The sequence below is a fragment of the Pleuronectes platessa genome, chromosome 1 (genome assembly GCF_947347685.1).
Source record: "Pleuronectes platessa chromosome 1, fPlePla1.1, whole genome shotgun sequence".
NCBI classification, from domain to species: Eukaryota; Metazoa; Chordata; class Actinopteri; order Pleuronectiformes; family Pleuronectidae; genus Pleuronectes; species Pleuronectes platessa.
Window position 1 is genome coordinate 31,110,534 of NC_070626.1, and position 22,857 is coordinate 31,133,390.

Below are 22,857 nucleotides of genomic sequence, written 5' to 3' on the forward strand. Positions count from 1 at the left end.
GATGCACAAACAGTTTAAATCACAGCTTATATGTTGGTTTTAATAAGCAGAACATGATCTATGAGAGAATCAATCGTTAATTACAAAGCTGAGATGGAAGATCAGATTGAGTTAGCGTTGCAGATCAAATTCTAGAAGACGTTTCATCGAAGTCTTCAGTAGATAAGCAGATTAGATAAGATGAGTGGATAAGTAGATTAACATCGAGCATCTAAAGACCCAAAACCCAAACTGAGTCGTTGGACAGAGGCGGGAGAAGCAGAACATTCTGGTGGCGTTGATGGTCATTAGTAGAAGTAACAAAGGAAGTTCCTTTTCTCTGAACAGTTTCTGGTCTTGACGTCGCCTTGCTTGGACAAGGTTCCACAGTGCTGCTGCTCCAGGGGGCAGGCGGGCAGGTCAGTGTACTGCAAATCTGCCCCGTTCACCCACAACCATTCACCGGCCAGGAATCGAAGGCCCGTCCACACCTGAGGACAACAAACAACCGATAAAGCTCCATGGATGACACATGCTGCAAAACCTTGTCCCAACTGCCCTCCGTTGTAAAAGCTATAAAGCAAAGTCGAGTATTGCGCTTTATACTATTGATTTTCAAACCATTAAAAAAGGGTTATAATAATATCTCGCCCTTGGTCCGATGACTGTACGTTCTGTGAGCGTGCAGGAACTAGAAACAAATCAAACAAATAAAAGAAAGAGAGCTGAATGATCCGAACATCACAACACTGTTCCAGCAAATCAGCAACAAGGGTCTTCATGCTACTGTGAGACAGAGATCTCTGAATCTGAAACAGCGATTCCCCCATGAACGGTATTCAACAGTGTGCTCATCTTTCTTGGAGCGATTAAAAAACGTGGATCACCTGTTACATCTCAAAAGGGTTACTATCATCATTCCTATGCTAACACCGGAAATGCTAACGCCGCTATCTCACAGGATGTTATACCAACAAATATTCTCGCAATAGTGCACAAGTGAAAATTTGAAGTCACAGAAGGGCAAAAAATGGCGTTTAAGTCTGTGAGCATTTTCAACAATGGAGAAACCATCAGGAGTTGCCTCCAGATGGCGCTACGGGCCGGGTGACCACACAAAAGTACCAAATATCCTCCAATTTGGCAGCAGCCAGTCACGAACACTTGTTCTGCAGCGGTAACGCTCGGTGTTGAACTATGAGCTTTTTCAAGGGCAGGTGTGGCAGCTGATTCCTGTTGTTGAAAACGAAGTTTGTATTTTGTCGACATGCTATTTTTAGTGACGGCCAATTCTGGCGTGTTGAGATCTTTATTCAAGCACGAGCTCCACCCCCACCCCCACATCCATGAGCGTGCATGGATGTAGGGGTGGAGCTTCTGAAGGAGCAGTAACCCCAACTTTTAGGATTGATATTTATAAATGTCCTGTTTCATACTGTTAATTCCAGCTAACAGAAGCATGTTGCTGAAACCCACCTCGTCAGTGTGGGCCTCTATGACCCTCTTCATCATGTAGCTATGCTCCGATCCAGGCTGCACGCTGACCAGGTCGTGGTTCCCGAGCGCTCTGCAGTGTTCCAGCGCCTCCTCCCACGTCTTGCTCTCGTTCACCAGGACCAGGTTGTCCCAGTAGCAGAGGACGGGGTAGCGGAGGTTGCAGTCTGTGGCGGACATCTTTTTACTCAGAGAAGAGATGGAGGCACAGTCGTTGTTGTTTCCCGGCTCAGCGTCTGACCAACCTCTGTACTCCGACAAGCCTCTGGTCCACTTCCATGCTCCCTCTGCTAGAGAGAGGGGGGAGGTTTAGCTAGGCAGATTAGGTGAACTGTTTATTTTAGGTAAGAAAATTGATTAATTGAACGGCAATGAACAGCTTCATCCAAATCACTTCATGTTCCTACTGCTCTAGATTTGCCTGGTTTCCACATTAACTGAAGACTTTTAGAGCTGCTAAAACGGAGACGGTTGGAAACGATTACGTGGACACAATAGCTTTCTGATCGGGAAACTAATTATAAGGTGTTTTATGTTAAATCAAAGCTTAAATCAAAGCTTTTCATTAAGAAGGAAGTAAAAGTAGCCGACTTGAAGGTGCTGGGCTCTTTTCTTACACCAAGAGGCGTCCAGTGTCTCTGCTAGCTTTATGTCATTCTCGATTAATGTCTGAATAAGAAATGGCCGAGCGACTGACCAATTAAACGTTGTCTGAAGTCATAAGTGCCGTGTTTCCCTGTGGTTTCAAAGACGAACTTCATAATGTGTCAGAATGTGAACAGTCTGTAACAGACAGCCACAGTAATTATTGAGCAATTATCAAATGGAGCTGTTAAAATATCAACTGCAATTATATAGAATGAGAGATGACACTGTAATTGGTCTATTAAGTGTTGTGCTTATGGAACACACCCTTGATTAGTTTAGTGAAGCACTTCTGAAACATGCCAGTGATGTTTTGTTTTATTGTGACTCATCCTAAATGCAGCTGCTCCATGAGCTTATGTAAAATAAAGAAATAATTAAATAATAGTTGGAGGACTAAGTTTGTAGCACAAGTCTTTTACAAGAAATACAAGCCAGCTATCGGAAAATCATACTTGATACTAAAAGATGGGACGAGCTTTTTTATTTTTGTTTTCCTGCATCCTACAAGTATACTAAGATGTCTTCAGACTTCCTCCAGAGTTTCTCTTTCACACATGATCAACGCAGCAGTGGATGAGTTCCAGTTTGTCCACTGAGCCCATTAGAGTTCATGAAAACATGACTGGTTTGTGTTTTACCGTATTTGTGCAGTCCCGTCCAGACAGGAAAGTCCTCTGGAAGTTCAACATCGTCCAGGTCGGAGGCCTCTGTGAAAGTTGACAGATCGTTGTAAACGTCCCTGCAGTACGTCTGGGCCTCCCACCACGTCTTCGACTTAAGTTCAAACTTATAATGATAATGGTCGTCGTGGGGTTCGTGACAGATGAAGAAAAAATACTGGTCACAGCTGGTTGCGTGAAAACTTTGGTGAGAAAAAAATAAAAAATATACAGAATTACAGTGGAGAAATGTGATGCATTCAATCACGTTATTCTTTTGTACATTATTTTATCTCTCTGGATTTCAACTTTGATATGGTTTCATGTTGCAAACAACAGTTTCATCAGAACACAGCCTGACTCGATACAATTCCTTATCTCGCTGACCGTGGTCTTTCTTAAGGCCACCACAAAAATAAACAACGGTTGAATAGAGAGATAATCACTGTGAAAGAGAAGGTGACTGTCAAAGTGATCTGCACTGAAGATTTTATAGTCAAAGTTTGTCATCAAACCAAACAGAATTATTACTGTTCACGTGTGTGGTTTATATACAAATTTGAGTGATTAACTGAACTGCTGTTATTTTTTCCATTCAAGTTCACATCTTATCAAAATAAAAGCTCTGTTATTCAGTTTGATATAACAGGCATTACAGCAACGAGACGAGCGTTGTGCGTTTAGCTTCACGAAAGCCTGAAGAAGAGAAAAGGAATTCCATCTAAATCTGCGCCGAAGTTTTGCGGTTAATTCTAAATCCAGGACTGACGGATTTTATCAGTACTGAATAGAATTAGATGCACCAGACACATCACATGTCAAACACCTCCTGCATAGAAACTGTTCAGCAGTTAGAAAACACAACCACACCGTGAGATGTCGTCATAAGTAACGAAGACACAGTCATCTTTTTCGTCAGGTTCATCCTGTGCCCAGGGCTCGAAGTTGGATTCATCTTCGTTCGACCAATGCCAGTGTCTCTGAGAGTCTCTGATCAGGCCGATCCACGAGAAATAATCATCAATGTCCAGACCCTCTGTATCCGCCTGTGAATACATGATGGCCAGGTCGCGGTTGTATTGGCTGTTTGGAGAAGAAGAATCAAAGTTGGTATTCGCACAGTGACGAGTCAGAATACACAAAAACGAAGTGACACCAACAGCAGAGGATGTTTTCAGACGTGAGGTTTTACTCATTTTTTTTCATTTTCCTTTCTCCTGTTTTTCTACATCCTGGACGATGCAGTGATTTATTTACATGAACCAGTCAGTCAGTCAATCTGCGTCCATTTTAAACTACACCAAGCTTAGCCTCCATATGTCTCAGTCTTCACCTCCCGTCAAAGGCTGCCAGTTAATTTAAGATTGATTTTTAGATTCTTTTTTAAAACTTTTAAAGCTCAGCACGGTCTGGCCCTCGGTTAAACAAGTCATTCATGCCAAATTCTCAAATCTATGATGGTAAATCGACCAATCAATAATTCCTAAAACGAGGCTGGGAACTAAGGGTGACCAGGGCCCAGAGGACAGTAGACATTTTCACTGTTCTAAATGTATTGTTTAAAACATATTCTTTACTGGACATACTTTAAAAACATGATTTTAATGGGTGTGATTTGTTTTTACAATTTTCTTTGATGTTGTCCTTTTTAACACTCTTAATTTTACTCTCAAGCTTCACTTTGAATAATTCTGATTTATTTGTTGCTACTCGTTACAGCGAACATGGACATCACAGGTTACGTTTAAAAACAACATGACACAAACATGTAACAAAGAAACATAAACCAGTAGGTAGCCATAGATGAATAAAAGCATTTGATTGCTTTTGACAATCATGTGACTTAAAAAGAGAAGCTCACCCTCTGCAGTGGCTTTGCGCTTCCTCCCAGTTGCGATGATTGTTTTTGTAATAATCATATCGTTTCCTCAGCACTTCTCCCAGTCCAGACTCTGCAGGAGTGCAGAGGAGGAAGAGGAGGAGGAGGAAGGCTCCAGAGAGGCCGCTCTTCATCATCACGATAACACTGCGGGACAGAGAGCATCATTGTGTTATTAAACCATGCTTCTGTGTGTAGTGAGGTTAACAAACACACAAACAAAGCAACAAAACAATTTTTACATCCTCAATCAACCGTTGCTCTTTGAAGCAAAGCTACAGAAAGTTGATCTGCACAAAGGAACTTGGAAACGTTATAATGCAGCTGCACTGTCAGACAAACATATCAAACCTAATGGTGTCATCGATCCTCATTGTCAGAGCATCTCCTCACAAATACATAAAGATTTCACTTCCTATCTCAAAATCTTCCTCTGACTTCTGTCCCTTCAGAGAAATCAAAAAACAAAACAACGCATGACAAGTGAAGAAATGAATAAAACTACGTGAACAAAACAAACTCCTACGGTCACAGTCTTCAGACAGTAGCGGATCTTTGTTAAACGTTTAGGACACATGGTCAGTCGTGGACCCCAGGATCACCGGAGTAAGCCCACGGCCAATCACGTCCTGGTATTTAAGGTTAAGAATTCACGCCTGGATTCATCTTTTGGTCGTGATATATTGTCTACTCTTGTATGACACTTCACGTTTCACTACTCTATATGAAACGTTTCTTCTCATTTTGACTCTGCTGCTGTAACAAGTGATTTTCTCCAGCAGAGGATCAATAAAATGTCTTAATCTGCTAAAAACAGCCAATAACTGACAAAGAGGCGTCGCTCTGCGTCGTTACCTGATGTGAGACGTCTCCAGCGATGATCTGCTGCTGCTGCTGCTCGGCCTCCAGCTTCAAGCTGTACAGCTCACTGCTCTGTATCAGGACATTCATTTGACTAGCAGACACTCACAGGTCAACTATCTGCTGCACAAACCATTTGACTCTTTGCAAATGAGACAGAGATTTACCTACAGACCTGACACAGTAAAAACATTACGACACGAGCTGTGAGTCGCAAGCAAATGAAACCTGCTGCATGGGGGGGGTCAAACGAGGAGACGCGAGGCGTCGGTAGGGAAGTTAGAAAACTCTGTTTGGGATTTATTGACCTGCGCTCAGCCGTAAAATAAAACACGTTTATGGTGCCATTAGTTTTTGAGGGAGGTGAGTTCAGGAGACTTTTCAAGAAAAGAAACTGAATTTATTGAGTTTACATTTAGTTTTTCTCAGAAAACTCTGTACAGACAGAATTTTTAATAACTAAAGTTAATAGTTTGTCATCTAACAAGTGACTGTTAATGTCCGTATTGCACAGATACTCATACACGTTTATATCTCATCCGATAAATAGCAAGAAATTCAGGTTGAAATGCTGAATTGTTTCGTTTCTCCAGCACAGAACATCTGTTTAGTTCCAGAAATCTCGGTATGTGCCTCGAATATCATCGTGTTGGTTGAACACTCGACTTGTGCGTTTTGTTCGTGGCCAGAAGAAGTGCAGGACTGAATTTGATGCCATTTGGACACGTGTTCCAATATTTATAAACTTTGAACAAATGGGCGAGCAGCCGCCGTCGACAACTGGGATCGAAATCGCTCCCACGTCATTTTGATTATTACATTTCAGAAACAAGCAGTTTAACAGTTCAGCTTCACTGAACTAGTTAAAGAAAGATCTGCAAGTGAGCTGGATTTTAAACATTTGTTCTCATTTATGTAAAGAAAGTTAACATCAGCCGATATGATTTTCTACCAACGTACGTTATCTGCAGCAAGAATCCTGCATCGGTTGAGTAATAACATGTTTGTCTACGTTCGGCTAAACGTGGCCGGCCAACTGACCTGTAGCTATGTAGCTCAGCTGATTAGCTTGTAAAAAACATAACTGTGAAAGAGAAACTAAAATGGTTTGCTTTAAAGAAACGTAATAAAAAGCAGCTCCAACGAAACCAGACAAACACAAATAAAGAATTTATTCAAAAGGGACGTTAAATTAAATATCTTCACCTGATTCCACTTTTTTTGGTTAATAAATCAAAATATTCCTCATGGATCTTCAAATGTTAATGAAAATTAAATAAGCAGCAAGAGAACATTCTCCATGTTTGGCTTTATTATGCATAATGCTTTTAGAGTAAACTCTGAATTATATCTGAAACAAAGAGAAAAGACACCATTAGTAAACATTGTGACTAGAAATCTTAGTCACAGATGATGAACCCTCTTGCTCTCTCCCACCTCACCCGGGTGTGACATGCTCCTCTCCAGCTGCTTGGACGATTCCCCCGACAGCGTCCGGATCTCGTCATGCAGCCGCCGCTGTCCGTCCAGCGTCAGGTGCCAGAAGCACGACTTCCTCTTCTCGTCTCTGCGCAGCTGGTTGCAGGTTTTGCGGAAGCTGTTGCTGAAGCACAGGTTGTGTCGGATGGTGTTTTTCCAGCCGTCCGGAGCCGTCTGAAAGAAGGGGAAGTGCTCCCTGGAAACAGACAGAGAGGACTATGAGGACCCCCCCCCCACGGGCATGGTGCAACATGTTAGAACCCTGCAACTCCATCACAGACGACACACAGGTTCTTTAAGAAGTTCTTTCCTAACAGCCTCTTCTAAAATGTCTGATTGGGTTCCTTCCAAATCGGTAAACAGAACGAATGCCGGAAAAATCTCATGGCGCACGACCTTTGACCTTCACATAAAACCCCTGGGGGCGTTTTACCACACGATCACATAATGACCTGATGAAGTTGTAAATCTGCTGGACCTTCAGGCTCCCGCTGTGGCTGCTGTTGAGCGCCAGAGCGATGAGGATGCAGTAGTTCACCGGCGGACGGGGCCAGCTCTCTGGCGTCAGGTTCTTACTGTCCTGCAATAAAAAGGTGAAAAATAAAACCCATCACTCATTCCACTGACGTTGTGTGTGTGGATTTAGCCGATGACATTTCCAGAGCACTGGAAGAAACGAGCAAGACGCCGTCATTACAGCTCAAATAACAGGAGATCTTCAGGAAAATATTAACTTCTCAACAGACTTTGAAATCAGCATTTACATGTCTGCATGTTTGCCCTGGGGTTTTATGCCACCTGTGCAGTTATAGTCAAAAGAATGTTTTCCCAGACTCATGAAGTCACTGTGACCTTTGACCACTGAATTATAATCAGTTCATGAGTCCAAGTAACAACTGGTTTGCTAGATACAGACTTGAGGGATCATCTTCCAGAGGTCCTCTTAACCTTAGAGCTAAATCTTACTATCAATTACAAATTTGAAAACATACTCTCAGGGCGTTCTTAAGATAATGCATTCACGAGGCATAGTCAAAGTCCCCACCTTGACCTTTGACCTCCGAATTATAATCAGTTCATCCTTGAGTCCATTTGAACACTTGAACCAAATTAGAAGAAAAATTCTGAAGGTGTTTTTGATTTTGTGTTCAGAAGAATGAAACCAAGCGCAGGATCATATAAACTAATCTAATTCCTCAAGACCTGTCTTTGTGTTTGTGTAGCTTGGAATTGTGTTAGTTTTTGCTCAATTCAATTAGTGTCATCACAATTTGATCCACATATTGCTAAATGCTGACTGCAGAGTGAACTCCTGAGAATCAACCCGAGCTGCTCATCAGTCACAGTGAGATCACGGCCGAGAAACAAATGAGTTTAAAGATATGAAGACATTTGCGGCTCCTCACTGAGTGAACCTGGTGGATCACAGGTCTGATGCCCTCACCCTGACTTTGGTGGTCCTCCCCTTGCGCCTGTTCTTGGCCGGTCGACGGGAGACGTCTTCATCCTTGATCTTGAAAAACACTTTGTATAAACAGTCTATGGTGCAGAGTGAAGAAAACTTTGTGTTCATCCTGCCTGGTGATGATATTATTAGTCACAACTTTTCGAAAATAAAAGCGACATAATTCAGCTCAATATGAAGCAATACAGTAACTAAATGAATGCTGTGCTTTTACTTAGAAGAAAACCTGATATAGATAAAGGAGATTCTATGAACGTTGTTGCCAGGACAGAGATCCATCTGTGTCAGCATGTGAAATAAAAATAAACTAAGAAAACATGAAGACGATGTTTGATCCGATGTTTGAACGAGTTACCGAAGTATAAGACGTTTTTATCTCAGCCGATAAACGATAAACCATCCATGTGTGAAGCTGATGAGACGAACGCTCTGTGAGATACTTGTTTCGCAAACAGGCAGACTGTGGAATCAGTGGCTGGATTTCTAGTAGATGCAGGTGGAGGCAGATTCTATTCTGTGAAGCTCAGAGAACAGAGTGAGTGCTGAAGGGCTGTACCATGTCCTCAGTGGAGCCAGGGAGCTGCAGTTCCTCCTGCAGTGGTTTGTCTGCAGGACTCAGCAGAGACGTTTCCTCTGCAGGTTCACAGGACACCTGAGGATCTGCTGCTCCTGGTCCGTGTGGGATCGGGCAGACGATGTTTGGATTCACCAGCAGCCACGGACTCGGCTTCACAAAGGTGTCTGACGGACAAACAAGTGTTAGTGTAACCTCTGTGAAAATGTTCCATGAATTGAAGTTTCTCAAACTGGAAACATGCTTTTGCATCAGGTCGGTCCTGCAGCACCTCGGCTTGTCTTCCTCTCAACTCACCTGATGTCTTATCGTAGAAAACAAATTCATCTTTCCTCCTCGAGGCTCTGACTGACGGCCTCTGCACCACGTACTGGTCAACCAGTTTCTCATCTGTCAGCCACAGTGAAACACAAACATCACAGGTTCTTCACATTCAAACTTTACACTTCTTTTTCTTCCTGGATGCAAATGGGAAGTGGAACTTGTTTATTCTGAATCTTCTCTGTGATAATCTGTGTTTCCGTCCTCTGTGGTTTTCTCTGCCAAACCAAAGAAAATCTCGTCACCGTGGTAAAACTGGTCGGAGATGGTTGCCAGTTTCAGCTCCTTGTCCAGGTCCCAGTCTGTGAGGCCCACGGTGCCGTGCAGGTCAAAGAGCCGAGCGCTGGTTTTCAGATGAAGGGTCATGTCAGGATGTGTTGGATTTGGTGAGTGCAGCAGCAGCAGCAGGTCTGAGGAGCAGGTTCACTCACAGGCCGGATCCTGCAGCTGCAGCTCAGCAGCCTGATTAGACTTCATTAAACCTGAGGAGCGTTCAGCCGGTGCTGGGACACGTGTGCGTCTCGAGTCCCCACGTTAGAATAACATAAAACTTCGGTTTCATACGTTGAACTGAGTCAGTCATTAAGGGTCTGAGTCTTAATCAAGTTTGGTCCAGTAAATACAAACGCCTGGTGCCACAAAACTGAGCTTAATTGGCAGCAGCTGAGATAAGAGTGTGGATCTTCAATCACAAAAAGTAAAGTTCCAATTTTTGTGGCCAAAAGCCTTTTTTAAATGATCTATATTTAAACTCACAGGGAACCAGGGGATTTCAAACTATTTAAATTTCATACACACGTATTGAGTTCTGCTAAATGCATAACTTAGGAGCGTTTCAAGGGACTTTGGGGCCCGGGGCAATGGGGACCTGGAGGGCCCCTCATAGAACTACTGTTAAACGAGCCGCAGCAAAAACATGTAAAGATTTCAAACGCCGAAATTTGCCACAGTGGTAATATTAAAAAAATTGCTTTCTTATTGATTTTCAAGTTACTTACTTTTATAAAAACTGGGTATTGTAATGACACTCTTTTTTTTCTTCAAGTCCCCAGAATAAATAACTGTTTCAGAGTCATTTCTATAGACCTGCGTTGGTGCAGTTTATTTCTTCAACCACATTTACAATAGACATTTCACAAGAAACAGGAATAAATCAATACATCATTTTTACAGCATAAGAAAAACAAAATCATACAGTCATCTTTAAATATCTATTCATCTTCTTTTAATAGTTTAAACTTTACGTTTGTCATGATTTTGCCTCATTCCAGCACGTTAACCGACAAACTTCACACAGGAACAGAGACGTCGACCAGAAGCTCCTGTTTTCTTAAATCTAACCACAATCCAGGACTCACACATTTCACTTGTTAGGTTTCGGGGAGTAAACCACAGTAATGACCAAACATGCCGACAAAACCTCGCACAACAGAACAGAAATAAATATGTTATATAGAGACTGACACCGAGAAAAGGAATGTTTTCATGTCTGCTTTGACGAGCTGAAGGTCAGACGATGCTCATCGGTGATTAGTTGAAGTTAATTAAACTTCAGCTCTTTCATGTTCCCCGTTCCTCTATGATCAGTCTGATCATAGAGAGGCGGTTGGTGTTCGAACACCACAAACAACACACTGTGTTGTCGGGTTTAGACAGTGAGAGGCGACTGTTTGAAAGTCAAATCAAATCATTTACCTTGTGAGCTCATTAAAACAAGCACCAACCACCTGAGCCGATTTTCCTCTTGTTAAACTTTGTATTTAAGTAGATTATATGTTTTATTTTTTAAGCAACGATGAGCCTGACGGGGAGTCACATGACAACAAACTAACTCAGGCGTCCAGAACCAATTCGCACCTACGAGTGAAGAATGGACAAAATTTAGCATCAATCTTTAACACCAAGCTGTGAGCAGAGACGAAAGACTGAATGAAATGCTGATGGGAGGAGGAGGAGGATGGAGAGAGGGAGGAAGAGAAGGCTTAAAAGATGGGAATGTAGTTGTCGATCTTGGCGCGGTGCCGCTGGGCGATGCACTCTGCGATCCACACGATGTTCCTGCACTCCTGCTCCTTCAGCTTGACGTAGGCGTAGAAGACGCTGAAGTGGAACTGGTTGAGGAAGGCCAGCTTGTTCAGCTTCACCTGAGAGGCAACACGGGGACAAGAGCACGAGGAGATGAAGTACACAAAGAGCACTGAGCATAGAGTCACAAACACACACCTTCTACAGCAGCAGACACGTGTCAATATGTCTTCACCCATTGTTCTGCACACCGGCGCCTCCACCAATTCAGTGCCCATTTTATTACACACACATCGTCCACGCGTTTATTAAACTCAGGGAATTTAATCTGTCAAATATCATTAACTTCACTACTGTACTTGACCCTTTGAACAATCTTAATTTTAATAAGCGCCTCAGCAACAAGTGTGTTTGTGAAGGAGAAGCAGTCGTTCTAAAATGTCTAGTCAGGGACTTCAAATTGAGACGGACAGCGTGAAGGCTCCTTCACCTCCTCCATGTTAGCGAAGGCGACATGGACAGAGCTAAAAGGTCCAAGTAGCAGATTCGGTCATTTAGTTACTTCACATAACTTTCGATGATATAGAAACGGGCTGAGACGTCATGATTGACAGATGAGATCAATGCTACATTAGCATGCTAACAGTGACAAAGCTAACTAAACCTGACAGTCATCAGATGCAATGTTGACCATGGACATGGTCACCATCTTAGTTTAGCGTGTTAGCACGATAACGCGTCAACACTGGTCTGGAGCATTGAGTGTTTCTAAAGATGGACGACATGACAGCTGCCACAAGTGATGCAAAACCATCTGGACTGCCCCCTAGAGGCACGCTGCAGTACAAGTCATAAACCCTGGCTCCTACATGGTAGTGGATGGGACATGGGCTAAATAAAAATGTCAGAATTACACACCAAGTACATTTTCTCAAAGATGGTGTCAGCTGTTACTGGTAATTCTTATCAAATTAATACGTGTTCCATGTGTTTGGTTTTAAATTATTCAGGCATCTATTAGTGGAATCAGGCTCCAGACGACTCCAAGATAAGATGGCGACCTCTGTGTTTTGGCTGTTTTGCACAATGGGAAGACGCAGAGATGCGTTGTTTATATTTACAGTCAACCAGTGTTAATTTTGGCAGCTATTTTTGATTTAGTCTTAGTCTTAGTCTTTTGACGAAAATGAAAATTAGTTCTAGTCACATTTAGTCATTTTTATCCTTCTTAGTTTTAGTCTAGTTTTAGTCACATTTAATAGCCACATTAAACGCCTTTTCTATAAAAACATATAGCTGCAGCCTAATAGCTTAAAAATATATATTTAGTTTTAAATGTGAAAACAAAAAGGGAGAGCAGGTCAGACTGGAGGCGAACACCGAAACTGGAGCTCGGTACAAACGACCTGCAGCTTCTGCTCTGATCAAGAAGCTGTGGCGCTGATCTCTGAGCAGCTGAGACCAGAGAAACTCTGTGTTTTCACTGTTTCCATAGTTAAGAAGCAGTCGGTCACTGAGCGGCTGCTCCACGAGAACGCGCTCTGCTTTCACTGTGTCTCTCTGAGCGAGTGAGCGGGGCGGGGGGCGGAGCTACGGACCGGTGCGCTATCTGGGAGCGCACAGGCACACACACACACACAGACACACACACTCACAGACACATTCGCCCGCTCCTGATACTTCATGACGGCCTGATACGATGATGTTTTAAAAATGATTGTGACTTAGTCAACCACCAACATTTTCGTCTCGTCTCGTCAACGAAAGTTAAAATAGATTTAGTCATAGTTTTTATTTTCAAAGATCAGTTTTCGTCTCGTCTTCGTCATGGGAAAAGGGTCGTTAACGAATATTTTTCGTTATCGTTTTCGTCAACGAAATTAACACTGCAGTCAACATGCATCGTGTGTGATGATGATGTGTGTCACCTCGTGCTCAAAGAAGCGATCCTCCAGTGTTTTATCTCCAGGGTTGCTGCCGGCGCCTTCAAACAGCAGCTTGTACTCCTGAGGACGTGGAGAAGTTCAAACACAGACTAATGATTAAAAACAAATGAGGCTGGATTCACTTTTTCCGCTGGACTGTACGAAAACTACTAATAACATCTCAGGAGCTGTGGTTTATGTTGAAATGCTCTGCTGATGTTTACAGGACAAATGGTTTTGGACTTACAGGATAGAAATCAGCAACGGCCTTGACCTGCTCGTAGTCGTCAGCGCGGGCCAGCTGAGCAAGGCCTTCTGGGTAAAGCTTGCCACAGTGGGGGAAGAGCTTGGCCCGGTCCTCCTTGGACAGCTCGGTTCCGAACGAGTTGATGGTGATGATGAAGGCTCTCCTGTCGGCTTCGAACTGAGGCAGAGACGAGAAGAACAACCTGAACTGAGACTTTCATCCACAGACAAACACACTGAGCTCATTTCTATTGACGAATCCACCGGTGAACTTTACGCCCCCCTGCTGCTCATATATAAACTACTAGAGAAATGTGAATTCATCTGTAGCAACAGGGCAGAGACTCACCTCCAGAATGGGACACATGGTGTCTGCTGTGGTTCCTCCAAGGTTAGAGCAGAACTTATAGAACGCCTCCAGATAAGCCTGAAAGGTCGAGGCACCAAATGAAGGAAACTCACACGACAATTACAACAATAATAATAATATAATAATAACACATGTTCGATCCTTTAGTGTTTTCAAAATAGCTTTAAACAACACCTTCAAATAAAAAAGCTATATCTGTTTTCAAATCAAATTGTCAGTTAAAATAGCTTATTATTAAAAATATGATCTCAGTGGTGCAACCAACACATTTTATATCAATTACACAACATATTACAAATTGCAAGGTGTAAATATTCCAGTTTTTTGTTGGGATCTTTGGTAATTTATATATTATTTATTAGGATTTTTCTCATATTTGTCTATTTTCTCTCAATAAAATCACAGATATCTCGTAATTGCATTTCACATCATCCTTCCTTGGCTTCTGTAAAGCACTCGGAAAATACTTCACAATGATCATACGATGTTTTACCTTGTATAGTGTGTTACGAATGATCTCAATGTTCATCTCGTCCAAGTCCTGTTCAGATATACAGTCCTGGAAGAATGCAGCTGAAAAGAACATTTACATCAAATCAACAGAAGGTCACTGAGAATGATTCTATAAGCTTTGGTGCATCTCTTGTTCAGGATGTAACATTACAACTCAGTTTTCAAAATGTCTTAGGAAGTGAGCGTTTGTATGGAGCCACATACCCAGGGGCGTGTCCACCAGGATGGCGTTGTACAGCTCGGCGGGGGTCTGGGCGATGTTGACCGCCTCCATCTGCTCGAAGCTGCCCAGCGGGTGACACTTCGGCACCAGCTCAGAGATGGCCCTCTGGTGCAGAGTGCCCGTGATCAGCAGGATGACGTTATCGATCATGTAGCTGTACCTGAGGAGGAAACAGAGTCGAGGGAACAGGAGAGGATTTGTTGTGACAAAGATATAAAAACTCAACTCATCTGTGTGGAGCTAGATCCATTTCCTCATTTCGGTTTTCTCGTAAAAATGAACATTAACATTCTACCAGCATGTAGCGATTGTATACCAGAAATTCATCATATTAAATTCCCTCCATTGGTCTAAATTAATTCCATTACAATATTAAATAACTTGTCCCTGTAACCCAGAGCTAGAAACAAGAATTCAATCAAGATGTAAAACTGTCACCCAATCCTGATCTTGATTATCACCGAACTTTAATGGGTTCTTCCCTGAACTGCAACACATCTTTCCACCAAGTTTCGTGCTCATCTGTCGTTATTATGTAATGCTGCTACCAGTCAGATAGAGAGCACATCTCTCACCATGTCAAAGCAACACTTCCCATTAGTTATCCAAACTGTGGCGGGCAGTTTCATAATGAAGCCAAAAGATTTGAGACTTCTCATATTGACATAAGAGATGTCTGACTTGGTGTTTTGCTGTGTTGTGTAGCCCTGGGCAGAGCTGATTGCCACATGCTTGCAGTGTAGTGTTAGTCATAGCTACAGCTGCAGTTGTGTGCGTCCCCACAAATGGATTTAATGCTGATTAACCACAATCTGTAACCTGTGAGAGAAATGTGTGCATCCAACCCACTACCAGCACAGAATGAATGAACTCTGTGGGAACAACGCAGAGAAAGTGAAACCGAATTCCTAGATCCGGCCTTTCATCTGGATCCAAATTGTATTAATTTTCACCTGAACCAAACCACATCCTTCTGTTGCCTGGTTATTCAGGAAGTATATTTATTTGTAATCCTGCAAACGGACAGAGTGGAAACACAACAATATATTTATTGCCTAAAGCTTACGTGATAAAGTCCATGAAGCTGGCCAGTGGCTCGTACGACTGGTTCCTCATGTGGCGAAACTCTACCACCATCTTCTCCTTCAGCTTGTCATCAATGACGGACACGGTCAGAGGAGACGCCTCATTGGCCAGGAAGCTGCCGTAGTCCGTGCTCTGCAGGTGGAGCTTCAGGTCTGCAGTGGACACACATCAACATTACACATGATTGGAGAGTTTCTGATCAGTGCTCGTCAAACACATTCTTATTTTACGTTTAGGCACAACAGGGATCTCTCTCTCTCTCTCTCTCTCTCTCTCTCTCTCTCTCTCTCTCTCTCTCTCTCTCTTAAATATTTAAGGTCTTAAGTGCCTTGATATAATGTATGATGTGACTTAATTGATTTGAATCCATCACATTTCATTGTCAGCTATTTTTGAAGCAGTCACACTGAATGAAATCTTATAGAAACAAGTTTTGTTGATAAATATTATAACAATTGAATACGTTATTATATAATAATCTGCCACTACACACAATTATCGTTCACACTGGGTGTAATCAGTGAGAATAAATGTCCTGTGTGGCTGATAGGATGTTTCACTCGGTGGCTTTGGTGATGTACACGTGAAACACTTTTTAAATACATGTTGTTGTACAATATAAATACACAGAGATGATCGTATACAGGTCACATGTCTGCCGCACTGTAATAACTACAGTTTAGTGCAGAGAGGTCACAGATATCTTGATCTTGAACTGCTCGTTGAATCATTCACTGAAGCTCAAGCAGCAGAGACATGTTCCCTCACAGTAACGGGAACCAAGTGAAACCTCTTCCTGCTAAACTCTCATTTCCTCTTCTTGAAGAAAATCTCCATTATTGATCCATAAATGACACAACACTGGATTTAGCTGGGGTTAGCATTATGCTAGGTGGTGCAGCTCAGCGTAAAGAACGACATTTTTACAATATAAAATAAAACTACAACAGATGACTGATGTCAGACTCGATGACTGGAGGAGTTGAATTCACCGTAAAACCCAATGTTGTGTTGTTATATGTTATTAAACGATTAAACGCGACATAGGCGTTGATGCACAGGCGCTAACGCCAGCTGAGGTTAGCCCGTGGGATTAGCCCCGGTTGGCTAGCTAATGTTTTAGCCGCTAGCTGTGCGCGAGCTCACCTTCCAGGGTCTCGCACTGGACGAGGTTCAGGTAGTCCGCTTGGGACAGGATCCCGGCCTTGAAGCCCCGGACCAGCCCCTCCAGGTACCCATTGTCCACGTTGAAATACAGCTCGTTGAAAGGCATCCTGTCCGGCGTCAGATCCGAGTCCGCTGCGGGAGGAAGAACCGAGATGCTAACGTTAGCATCAGCTGACTGGACCACGTGACTGTCACCTGACCAGTCATCTGCTGTCACTGCATGAAAAATATCAGAGAATATATATATATAAAATAATATCAAGGAATATATATAAAATAATATAAAAGCAATATTTTATAACTTAAATCTATCAGGAGCAGGTGTGATTCTACTGATTCACAATTTAACTTTGGTTTTGAGTGACTGGGTCAAATATGGAAGAAAAATCGGGAGAAATCTAATTTTTTTAATATATTATTATTCATATGAAGTCTAAGCAGACCTCAAATCTACCAGAACGAGGTGTGTCATGTTTATCTAGGGCAATAATATGAAATTAATATGCACAAGGCCTTTAGAGATAGATAATAATTAATTAATAATTAAGTTAATAATCATCCCTTCTTATCTGATTCCAACTTTTCTTATATAAGTTGATATATATATATATATATATATCACATGCCCACGCACGCACACATTCCTGTATGCCATTTATATGTATGTACACGTTTTGCTCAATATGAGCCCTCAAGTAAAGCAAGAGGAAGACGATTAAGTTGTTAGGTTATGACAGTCATACAAATTATTACCTAGTCTTGTATAACAAATGTAATAAGCAGAGACAGAGTGTGTGCATGTGTGTGTGCGTGTATGTGTGTGTGCATGTGTGTGTGTGTGTGTGTGTGTGTGTGCATATGTGTGTGTGTGTGTGTGTGTGTGTGTGTGTGTGCATGTGTGTGTGTGTGTGTGTGTGTGTGTGTGTGTGTGTGTGCGTGTGAAAAAAGACAGTAATAAATCCTAAATTGAGATAATTAAATATTACATGAGACAGGCGACAGTCAGCGTATGCTGCAAGTATCATGCAAAATATTTTTAAAATAAATGAAAAGTTTAGAAAACACCATCCTTTGCCTTGATAGTTCTAGTTTAGGCATTTTGGTCTGTACAAGGATAATTGCAGAGGTGGAGGAAGGACTCTTACTTTGCTTTACTTAAGTAAAAGTACAAACGAAAAGGTAAAAGTGTACTGAAATAAAAGTTTACACATTACTTTGACAAGTAGCAGTACTTGTATGATATGATTACATCAGAGTCTCTGTCCTGCAGCGATCTCTGTGCCCGGAGATGAACTCTATGTCCTGAAATTAACTTGAGTTCTGGTATGAAATAAATAAAACCAGTAAATAGATGCAGTCCATTGGGGGAAATTATTCCAGGATGCAGAGATTAACAGATTTGAGCAGAGTCCCCCCCCACATTCACCTTAACCATCACAACTGAATGCCGAACCCTAACTTTCACCTAAACCTAACTTTTCCTTTATAACAGGAATAGTTCCCACTGCTCCCACATCATCTCCTGAAACTTGTTACTGGTAATAAGTGTCTGATTTCTGTGACCATTCACGGAGCTTGAAACAAATTGGAATTTATGTGAAGTTTGTCACTGACAGGATGATGAGACTGACCCGTGACGTCAGCAGAGTGACAGAACACTGCCTCCTTTTGGTGGAAATAAAGACACACATTTATTTTTTGTGATTTTATTGTGGAAATAGTCCAGTGTAGAAATTAATACACAGTACATTGATTTGTAGTCTAGAAAAAAGGAAAACCCACAAAAAATCCAAGACGTTTGAACCAGGCTTAATAATGTTATTGATTATTACTGTTAGAACAAATTAGAATTGTTTATTTATCTCGCTGCTGATGCTCCACACCCAATGAGCATTAAATGGAGCTTTTACTGAATATTTAAAAAAAGCTTTCACAATTCATGAATGATCCATCCCAGCAAACATCAGCCCCTCGATTTGTTTCATGCCTGGTTCACTGCCTGGTAGTTCTGAGGAAACCCATCACCCAATCAAAACGAGAAAATCATTAAACAAAGATCTTTTTTTTTTTTTTCATCCTGCTGCTTTTGAACATTATTGTTGCTCTACATCAGAAATCCTGTGGAATTCTCTGGAGGTCGACACGTTCCTGGTTGGGGGAGAAAAAAAGATTTAATATTTCAACTCAGTTTCTACTTTGTTCTCCTTGTGGGATGTGTTTGTTGTGTCCTCACTCACGTTAGCAGTCTGACGGGTTTCAGTTTTCAGGCGTTGCATTTGTAAAGTGCGTTGATGCGGGCGACGTCATTGGAGCTCATGGATGTGGCCCGTCCAAAGTCCAGGTTGGGGTCGCTCCTGGCCACGATGGTTGGCTTCCTGTTCTTGCTGAAGGCGTATCTTTGAAGAGGAACCAAACACAACATTATTGGTTTTGTCTTAGTTCATTTGCTCTGTTGTTATTCACTGACATTAGAAAAACACATTCGCTGCATCGGTGTTGATCCTTATGCTGCAAGGCGGGTATTGTATATGCGTGAAAATAATTTGATCAGATTCAAGAAACAAGTAAATAAACAAAACACAAAATCTGTTTAAAAAATGCGTCTCAGTCAAGTAGCTTCAATGGCGATGATGAACAAACCAACACTTACTTGCTGTAATGCATAACAGAGTTGAAGTCGTAGGGAGTCCCCAAGTTGTTAGTCTGCTCTTTATCAAAGTTGTGTTCCTTTCCTGCAGAGGGAGATAGACATTTTTTTAAATTAAACTGAGTTTTTATAATTTTCACCTTTTCTTCAGTATTTAACCACTCTGAGAGAAAGTATCTCCACAAGTATTGAATGGATTATTTGGTGCAGATATTCATGATCCCCAGAGGATGAACCCTAATGGGTTGGATGGCATTGCTAGAAGTATTGTAGCAGCGGTTGAAAAACTGTTAAATGTCAGGGAAAACTATCGTACATAAGTCGTAGACAAGAAAATAAAGATTAGAACAATAAATCAAAACAGCAAATGTTAAGACGGACAAATCCTTGACTCCGCCCACAAATCTTACCATGTGAAAAAAACACCTAGATAAAAATTATTTAAAAAACGCATATCATACTGGTGAAAAATGTCAAGCTCAACCTCTGATTCGCTGTCGGTGTATTATACATCTTCGGAGTATGATTGGCTGGAAAGAGGCTTTGATCCATATTCACGTACGACATCACAACAAGCGTAAACACAGACGCAGGATCCACATTCTATATACTGATTGTTAGAACTTCTAAATTATGAGATTATAGGATGTTATCGTTTCTTGGCATTATTGATTGTACATCGTGCAAAGGGGGAAATGATAGTACAAATGCTATTGCCGTACGTCTGGCAGTGTTACGATCTACAGGGCTAGTACTCAGGATATGGAGACTCGTCCTCCACCTTCATTTACAGTCTGTGGCACAAGCAGATGAAATCGGCAGCGTGGAATGAAGGTTTTTGTGGATGAGCTCACCTGGAATAATGTTCTCGGTGAGAATCTGAACGGATCTGTCCCTGTCGGAGCGGACCTGCTCGTGGTGGAAGCCCAGAGCGTGGAGGACCTCGTGCTGCACTGTGCCTGTGTACAAACAGCCGTTTCTCTGCAGGGAGATAGCCTGTCCTCTACTCTGACGGCCCACGTACGACCAGCACCTGACACACACACACACAGGGAAATTATTGTAAGAGACATATAGAAAAGTTAAAGACAAGAAAGAGGTCACATTATCCATTTGGCTTTTAAAAGGAAACAAGTGTTGTCTGATCTTAAACCTTTTTTTAAGACAACATCCTGTTTCGATCCCTGCCGAAACCATTACAAACAGAAACTTGTTCCCTGACCTGACTCTACTGTGGCTGAGACCGAACGTCTATTCTCAACCTGCTTGTTTGGAATGAGCTGTTTGTTGCATGTGGTGACGCTGGATGCAGCTTTTCTCTCAGAAACTGGAAGAGTGACCTGCAGTGACTGCGCCGCTGGAAATAAAGACGCCATTCGAGGTTCGCTGAAGCTCAACTCAGTACACAGCACCTGAGTGTGTGTTCCTACCCAGATCCAGAGTAGAAGTGGAGGTAGTTCGTGTGATACGAGCGTCTCCACACGAAGCGAATGCATGTGGAGCTGTGGAAGGTCAGCAGGCTTTTGATGATGATGTTGCGCTCTGCACGGGCTGTGGAGACAAAGTACAAGCTGCGTGTTCTAGACCATCCTTCAGAGTACAGTAACTTACATTCACAGTTTTTCAGATCATTCTTATTCAATTCAAAATATCTCTAACCACAGAACTTAGTGATATGTCAGGATTTCATTGGGAAAAAGTCAATATGAGAAGATAATCTTTGTTTGAAGTTCTAATGTTATTGGAAAAAGTCAATGTTATGTGTAAGGAGCTGTAATTTAATACGGGAAACTTAAATAATATGAGAATAAAGTAGTAAAATAATGAGAAAAAAGTAAATATTATGAAAATATAGGCAGTATTACGAGAATTAAGTTATTATTTGTTGGGAAAAAGTCAATAACATGAGTTGATGTCAAAATTCTCAATTTTAACGCAGGTCATAGCCTGATCTTCTGATATTCCTCTTCTAAAATGACATGAAACCTAAATAATAATAAGTAAACTCTGGAGTATAAGAAAGTACAACTACAATAGTGTGATTGAGATAAATCTGAGGGAATGTGAGATGATTAGTGGAAGAAAAAAACTAGATATGAAATACATTGAGAAAAAGTAAAAGCATCTCAATAATAAAGATGTACTTAGACAACGCGTCTTTTCTACTGAAGGATTTAGTTTTTGTGTGATAATCTCTTTTCGACCACTATGGAACGTTTTTTAGTTTTTACTGGAAACAAAGCTGAGGTTCACCAGACTGTTTTTTGTGGATCAGACTCACTGTAACCGGAGGAGATGACCACAGGCACGTAGACAGCCCTTCTTGATTTAGGCCACGCGCAGCCAGTGGCTGTGCAGGGGTCTGCGTTCCTCTGGGAATTCAGCTTAATGTCGCCAAAGACCAGGTTTGCTGAAGAACAACGACACAGACACTTACTATTTAAACCAGGAATCTGGAGGTTTACACATTTTTTAATTTATATACGAAAACCAAAGATCGATCTAACTTTTTTCACTGCTCAAGTATCACGTTATTTCAGTCATCAGGTTTTTCTATTTAGGGCAGAAAAGTTGGACAATATGAAATTATTTCTCACTTAAGCCCTCGTTGACTTTTTCCAGGACATCAGAGACTCCAGGAGTTTCGTCTGCAGGTCGACACAGAAAATATCAGAAACAAGTGGCAGCAGAATCATTTTTACGTTGACACGTGGAAAACTCTTCATTATTAAACTCACCCAATTGATTTGCTTCATCAGCTGCGTACTGTTACACAAAGACACAACGTTACTCATCAGATGCTGTTTGTAAATCTCATATCTGACATTGTGGAGGTTCCTTTACGGACCCTTTGCAACAACTTTCCTTCAACTTAAAGGCTCATTAATAAACAACTCAATTATTTCTCAGACACGTCGTCACCACGCTCATAACAGAGATGATTTTGATCTCAGCTGATAATGTGAAGATGCCAGGTTTTCACAGGACAGCGTAACATCATGATCTCACTGTTGAAACTTACCGCAGGGATGGAGAAGAAGAGGAGGAGGAGGAAAACAGGCGTCATGATGCTGCTTCTCTCAGGTTGACGTTCAAAATCTGAAAATACACAGAAAATAATCAGTGTTTGAGGAATAAATCAGATGCAAATAAGTTTGTTGAGAAACAAAAGACCAGAGGAGTTTACCTGTTGTTCCAGGAGTCTGGAGCGGTGTGAAGGCTGCTGCTCGCATCCTCCCTCTTTATAGGCCGCTCTTACAGGGTGTGGCTGAGGTTTCATCCGCAGGCACAATATG

General features: G+C 41.8%; 4 protein-coding genes across 4 annotated transcripts; all 4 read right to left on the reverse strand.

Annotated features, from left to right (window-relative positions):
• Nucleotides 1-287: 287 nt before the first annotated feature.
• On the reverse strand, nt 288-5,723 carry LOC128462107 (macrophage mannose receptor 1). The gene is made up of 6 exons (XM_053410648.1): nt 5,515-5,723; nt 4,642-4,806; nt 3,651-3,863; nt 2,760-2,983; nt 1,456-1,760; nt 288-470 (listed from the first exon to the last, which is right to left on the reverse strand). Exons 2-6 carry the CDS (start codon nt 4,794-4,796, stop codon nt 288-290), a joined length of 1,080 nt encoding a protein of 359 aa, XP_053266623.1. The 5' UTR covers nt 4,797-4,806; nt 5,515-5,723.
• A 1,125-nt stretch (nt 5,724-6,848) lies between these two features.
• foxr1 (forkhead box R1) lies at nt 6,849-9,725 on the reverse strand. The gene is made up of 7 exons (XM_053425652.1): nt 9,605-9,725; nt 9,336-9,428; nt 9,021-9,205; nt 8,444-8,512; nt 7,452-7,579; nt 6,963-7,195; nt 6,849-6,871 (listed from the first exon to the last, which is right to left on the reverse strand). The coding sequence occupies exons 1-7, from the start codon at nt 9,723-9,725 to the stop codon at nt 6,849-6,851; spliced, it is 852 nt and encodes a 283-aa protein (XP_053281627.1).
• A 709-nt stretch (nt 9,726-10,434) lies between these two features.
• On the reverse strand, nt 10,435-17,097 carry LOC128442990 (V-type proton ATPase subunit d 1). The gene is made up of 8 exons (XM_053425668.1): nt 16,894-17,097; nt 15,728-15,899; nt 14,643-14,821; nt 14,419-14,498; nt 13,905-13,982; nt 13,557-13,733; nt 13,313-13,390; nt 10,435-11,503 (listed from the first exon to the last, which is right to left on the reverse strand). Exons 1-8 carry the CDS (start codon nt 17,018-17,020, stop codon nt 11,342-11,344), a joined length of 1,053 nt encoding a protein of 350 aa, XP_053281643.1. The 5' UTR covers nt 17,021-17,097; the 3' UTR covers nt 10,435-11,341.
• Nucleotides 17,098-18,604: 1,507 nt separating this feature from the next.
• LOC128442997 (hatching enzyme 1.2) lies at nt 18,605-22,857 on the reverse strand. The gene is made up of 10 exons (XM_053425681.1): nt 22,749-22,857; nt 22,584-22,660; nt 22,300-22,327; nt 22,159-22,209; nt 21,843-21,971; nt 20,992-21,112; nt 20,416-20,594; nt 19,565-19,646; nt 19,152-19,310; nt 18,605-19,062 (listed from the first exon to the last, which is right to left on the reverse strand). Exons 1-9 carry the CDS (start codon nt 22,792-22,794, stop codon nt 19,178-19,180), a joined length of 846 nt encoding a protein of 281 aa, XP_053281656.1. The 5' UTR covers nt 22,795-22,857; the 3' UTR covers nt 18,605-19,062; nt 19,152-19,177.

Coding starts and splice junctions, on each gene's coding strand:
- LOC128442997 (XM_053425681.1), bottom strand. CDS start 22,794: ATGCGAGCAGCAGCCTTCACACCGCTCCAGACTCCTGGAACAACAG. Junction 21,113..21,842: donor GGTCATCTCCTCCGGTTACA/GTGAGTCTGATC, acceptor TTGTCTCCACAG/CCCGTGCAGAGCGCAACATC. Junction 20,595..20,991: donor CACTTCTACTCTGGATCTGG/GTAGGAACACAC, acceptor TGTGTGTGTCAG/GTGCTGGTCGTACGTGGGCC.
- LOC128462107 (XM_053410648.1), bottom strand. CDS start 4,796: ATGATGAAGAGCGGCCTCTCTGGAGCCTTCCTCCTCCTCCTCTTCCTC. Junction 2,984..3,650: donor ACTTATGACGACATCTCACG/GTGTGGTTGTGT, acceptor TTCTCACCAAAG/TTTTCACGCAACCAGCTGTG. Junction 471..1,455: donor TAGAGGCCCACACTGACGAG/GTGGGTTTCAGC, acceptor TGTTGTCCTCAG/GTGTGGACGGGCCTTCGATT.
- foxr1 (XM_053425652.1), bottom strand. CDS start 9,725: ATGACCCTTCATCTGAAAACCAGCGCTCGGCTCTTTGACCTGCACGGC. Junction 9,206..9,335: donor TTTCTACGATAAGACATCAG/GTGAGTTGAGAG, acceptor TTTGTCCGTCAG/ACACCTTTGTGAAGCCGAGT. Junction 7,580..8,443: donor GGAGGACCACCAAAGTCAGG/GTGAGGGCATCA, acceptor TTTTTATTGCAG/GACAGTAAGAACCTGACGCC.
- LOC128442990 (XM_053425668.1), bottom strand. CDS start 17,020: ATGCCTTTCAACGAGCTGTATTTCAACGTGGACAATGGGTACCTGGAG. Junction 14,822..15,727: donor AGCTTCATGGACTTTATCAC/GTAAGCTTTAGG, acceptor TTTCCTCCTCAG/GTACAGCTACATGATCGATA. Junction 13,983..14,418: donor TTCGTAACACACTATACAAG/GTAAAACATCGT, acceptor TCGACCTTTCAG/GCTTATCTGGAGGCGTTCTA.